At 53.0% G+C, this 5,007-nt stretch overlaps 1 protein-coding gene across 2 annotated transcripts in view; it reads left to right on the top strand.

Annotated features, from left to right (window-relative positions):
• Positions 1-613: 613 nt before the first annotated feature.
• Positions 614-5,007, top strand: part of PSMC4 (proteasome 26S subunit, ATPase 4) — an 11,236-nt gene continuing 6,842 nt past the window's right edge. The window contains exons 1-6 of one of the 2 annotated variants that reach the window (XM_021710722.1): positions 614-841; positions 1,660-1,758; positions 1,977-2,070; positions 3,719-3,865; positions 3,946-4,055; positions 4,144-4,237. In XM_021710722.1, the coding sequence (XP_021566397.1) occupies positions 806-841; positions 1,660-1,758; positions 1,977-2,070; positions 3,719-3,865; positions 3,946-4,055; positions 4,144-4,237 (580 nt within the window). In that variant the 5' untranslated portion in view covers positions 614-805. Of the gene's footprint in view, positions 842-1,659; positions 1,759-1,883; positions 2,071-3,718; positions 3,866-3,945; positions 4,056-4,143; positions 4,238-5,007 lie in introns of both variants that reach the window. The other variant, XM_008054750.1, reaches the window with a different exon arrangement.

The following is a 5,007-nucleotide window of genomic DNA, read 5'->3' as shown; positions in this document are numbered from 1 at the left end:
GGAGCACAGGCTGAGGGGACAGACGGAGCTGGGTCCCAATCCGTGCTTGTGTCCCTTCCTTGTGACGTTCATTGTGTTCGTTGTGACGGTGGCGGGGACTTCAAGGCTCTGAGCCTGTAATACTTGGTACGACTTGATGAGACGAGCCTGCAAGGCTTAAGCTCAGGACCTGCATAGGTCTTCTGGTCTCCCGCGTGACCCAGCTCCTGGGCACCCGCGGCCTCGTTTTCTCCAGCCCTGACGCCTGGGTTCTACTCGATTCGCCGCTCAAGGCGGGCTTGCGGCTCCTCGCTCCCGGAGGAGAGCCCGGTACGGAGTGTCACCCTCAGGGACAGCGTGAGTCTTCCCACTCTCACGCGGGGCACAATCCTGGGCTCAGCTCCATGTGGGGGACCCCCGCAAAAAGACGGAGCCTGGCCCAAGGACCCTCCAGCCCAGCCGCTAAGTGAAAACGAAGAGCACGTGGTCACCAGATTGGCTGAGAATTCCCTGGGCTGACATAGCAACGGAGCCGCGCCACCTCCTGGACAGAAATCCGCATCTGCGAGTGACAGCGCCACTGCCCGCTAGTGCGCACGCGCGCCACTCTGAGCCCGCCTGTGCACCCGCGGGGACGAAGAGCACATGCGCAGATCTTGGGGGCGGGGCCCAAGACAAACTCTTTATCCTATCCCGATCCCTGCAGCCCGCGCTCCTTGAGATCTTAAACTACGTTTCCCAGAACCCTCTTAGGCCCGGGACTTCCGCTGGCGTCAGCGGAAGCGGTGACTGCTCAGGCCGGGCCACACAGGCCGGCTTGGTCACTATGGAGGAGATAGGCATATTAGTGGAGAAGGCTCAGGTGCGGTGGGGACTTGGGCTTTTTAGTCTGGGCTGGGCTCGCAGGGAGAGAGGGAAGCCAGGCCTGAGTGGGGGCTGAGTGACTTCGAGTATTCCAGCAGTGTCTGGGTGATTTCAGAGGCCTCGGTGGAGAGCTTTGTGCTGTACGGTGGCCCGGGATCTGGGTGGTCCAGCGGTGTTAGGAAGCCCATGAGGCTCAGAAAGCGGGGATGGGAGACTGAATGACGTTAGAGGGTCTTTGAGACTTACTGACTTCCAAGCCTGGCCGGGAGTGCTTAGTGACATCGCTCGCCCGGTGGGATTGGGTTTGGATCAGGTGGTGAGTGATGTGCGGCCCACACATATCGGGGGCTGATGTTCAGGGAAGCTGAGTATTATTTTCTGTGGCTTGACTAAGTGATGTGTAGGCCTAATTTGACTTGGGAATCTGTGGCATGAGGAATCTTTTGGGGGAAACGGGAATGCTAGGACTCTGAAGGCGCCGTGACTTTAACAAGCCTATCTGGGAGATCAGGAACCTCTTGAGGGTATTGGGGTGTGGTAAGGAGTTGATGTGACATCTAGACTTTAGTTGGGGATTGGGTGACACCGGAGACATGTTATGAATGGGGTATGATTACAAAAGGCCTGTTTTAGGGGCAGGTTGACATGAGAGCCTTGTTCAGGGGGCTGAGAGGTTTCCAGGATCTATTTGAAGAGTCTGAATGATGTCAGGAATCTGAGGGGCCAGGTGACTTCTTGGTGAAGAGGGGAGGGGACTTGAGATGCTTATATGAGGGGGCCCTCTTCTTCAAGCCTGAGTTTTTCTCTTTTGTCTAGGATGAGATCCCAGCGCTGTCTGTGTCCCGGCCACAGACTGGCCTGTCCTTCCTGGGTCCTGAGCCTGAGGACTTGGAGGACCTGTACAGCCGCTACAAGGTACATTCAGCTCCCAACCCAGACTCTGCACAGGACCCAACATCTCATATTTGCCCCACTTTACTCCACTTCCTTACTCAGCAAGGGCTGGAACCATCTCTTTTCTGTCTCCCCTCTGCTCACAGAAGCTGCAGCAAGAGCTGGAGTTCCTGGAGGTGCAGGAGGAGTACATCAAGGACGAACAAAAGAACCTGAAGAAAGAATTCCTCCATGCCCAGGAGGAGGTGAAGCGAATCCAGAGCATCCCACTGGTCATTGGACAATTTCTGGAAGCTGTGGATCAGAATACAGCCATTGTCGGCTCTACTACAGGTATGTGGGTGGGGGCACCTCATTCATTCTATTCACTCAGCAACTGTTCCTGCCATGTGCTAGGGTCTTAAGCAGTAGCAAACAAGGCATGACAGTGTAATGTTATGCCTCAGAGTATTTTTGATTGATTCAAAAGTAGAAATATATTTTACACTGTGACCGTGTCTCTCACTATGTAGATATACATATAATACAGTTTTACCAAAGAATATTTAGCTTTATGTGTGATGTACTCTGATGTTTTCTATTTTCTTCTAGTCTTTTTTGTTTTAAACATAGTTCTGGCCATGACTCTGAATTGATTTTCCAGCTACTACTGGGTTGGGGCTTGCAGTTTGAAACCATGTCTCAGTATGTGATAGCTGCTGTTACTAACAGAGGTCCAGGCCCTGTCTTCAGGGTCGTTGTTGACTCTGGCATCTTATCTGTCTTTTCCTGCATCTGGCTCTGCTCTTTTGGGCCAAGCGAGGTTTTTGTAAAAGTTGTGGAGAAAGGTGTGTGATTGTGCCTAGAATTGAACTGATAGAATGTGAGGAAGTGGGAAGGAGGGGTGGTGGTGTCCAGGATGAGGCCTGTATTTTTGACCTGTAGGACTTGAGACAGTGGGGCTCTCTTTGAGATGGCATCATGAGTGGAGGAGTAGGTTTGGAGGGAGGCAGTGAGGGCAGTCTAGGGTGTCATGGGAGGTGTCCAGGAATCTGCTGGCCATCTAGGTCAGGAGCGAGATTGACCTTGAAAAGATACGTGTGTACCGCTAGAGTCTATGTAAGAGGTGGACTGGAGGCTGAGTGACCAGGGAGGAGTCATGCAGGCACCTAGCTCGATCAGGGCAGGGGCCATGGCGAGGAGAGGAGGGCCTGGATGGAAAGATACTTGGGGGGCTGGGTGGAAGGTTGTAGTGACTGACATGCTGTGGAGGAAAGGGGAGGAAGGCCCAGGATGAGACTTGGGCTCTATCTGGGGACTGGGGGACGCTGGGCCTCCTTGAGACTAAGATCCAGGAAGAACAGCATAATTTGAGGAAAGATATTGAGATCATGTTGCGACACAATGACTGAGAGACTCCCAGGGGACATCTGGGGGGAAGCATGCTGGATGCTTGGGGTAGGAACTCAAGAGAGAGTCAAGGATATAGACAGACATGGAGCTGTTAGCATGAATGTGAGGATGGACTGGGAGAGGCAAGATTGGAGGCTGAAAAGGGCCCATCGGCATCTGAATAAGAGATTGGTGGCCTGGAGGGTGTGACTGTGAGGTTGAGGGTACGGGAGAAGCGACAGTTTTGAGACTCTGGCATTTTTCTTTTCTTTTCTTTTTGAGTTGGAGTCTCACTCCGTCACCCAGACTGGAGTGCAGCGGCCGCTCCCAGCCACCGCAGCCTCGACCTGCTGGGCTCTGGCGATCCTTCCGCCTCAACCATCCTAGTAGCTGGAACTACAGGCGCACGCTACCACGCCTGGCTAATTTTTTTGATTTATTGTAGAGATGAGGTCTTGCCAAGTTGCTCAGGTGGGTCTCGAACCCGTAGGCTCAGGCAGTTCACTCACCTCGGCCTCCCAAAGCGTGGGATTACAGGCTGAGCCACTGATACTGGCAAGACTCTGGCACTTTTCATTTTCCCCTCTCCCGTCCTATCCCCTTCCCAAAGGCTCCAATTATTACGTGCGCATCCTCAGCACCATCGATCGGGAGCTGCTCAAGCCCAATGCTTCGGTGGCTCTCCACAAGCACAGCAATGCCCTGGTGGATGTCCTGCCTCCGGAGGCCGACAGTAGCATCATGATGCTCACCTCAGGTCAGGGGGAGCCCACAGCCGGGGAGGCCCAAGGGGTCCTATGAGCCAGGCTAGGAGCCCCAGCTTTACTCTCCCACCAGACCAGAAGCCAGACGTGATGTATGCGGACATTGGGGGCATGGACATCCAGAAGCAGGAGGTGCGGGAGGCGGTGGAGCTCCCGCTCACACACTTCGAGCTCTACAAGCAGGTGAGGTGGTGGAGGGAGCAGGAAGGGAGAAGCCCCACTGGGTCTGGGGTTGGTAATGGCTCATATTTTCCCCACCTCTGGGTTTCAGATTGGCATCGATCCTCCTCGAGGCGTCCTCATGTATGGCCCACCTGGCTGTGGCAAGACCATGTTGGCAAAGGCTGTGGCACATCATACGACAGGTGAGCCTCTCCCTTCCCCCAGCTCTGACTTTCTGGTCTCTCCACCTTGCTCCCTGCTGGCTCATCTCCCGCCCCAGGAAGTGGCATGCACAATAATTATGCACACAGGCTCTGGGGTCACTGCTCAGGTGTGCCTCTTTCAGGCTGAGCAGTCCAGGGCAGCTGACCTTATCTCCTTTTGCCTCCGTATCCTCATAATCAAAAACTCACTTCATAGGGTGATAGGAAAAAATTAATTAAGTAGTACAGTGCTTTTTCTGCAGTGGGTTGTGACCCATTAGTAATTATGCATTTAAATTCTTGAGTTATAACCACCATTTTGAAATATGAAATAGAACAGGAAATGTCAAAGTACATCCACATAGCACAAGTTCCTATTTGTTTTATGAAACTTGTCTCACACATACATGCACCACTCATGAATGCTTGTTCATGTATGTTTTTTTTCTTTTTTTTTCTTTTCTTTGAGTCGGAGTCTCACTCTGTTGCCCAGGCTGGAGTGCAGTGGCATACTTATGGCCACTGCAGCCTTGGCATGTTGGGCTTAGGCGATCCTTCCACCTCAGCCTTCCAAGTAGCTGGTACTGCAGGTGCGTGCTACCACGCCCTGCTTATTTTTTTGATTTATTGTAGAGACGAGGTCTCACCAAGTTGCTCAGGCTGGTCTCGAACCCCCAGGCTCAGGTAATCCTCTGGCCTTGGCCTTCCAAAGTGCTGGGATTACAGGCTGAGCCACTGCTCCCAGCCGTGTATTTTCTTTTTTAAAGAGA

Source organism: Carlito syrichta, unplaced genomic scaffold (assembly GCF_000164805.1).
Source record: "Carlito syrichta isolate Samal-C Ts95f unplaced genomic scaffold, Tarsius_syrichta-2.0.1 Scaffold79789, whole genome shotgun sequence".
Lineage (NCBI taxonomy): Eukaryota > Metazoa > Chordata > Mammalia > Primates > Tarsiidae > Carlito > Carlito syrichta.
This window is presented reverse-complemented; position numbering and strand designations above follow the sequence as displayed.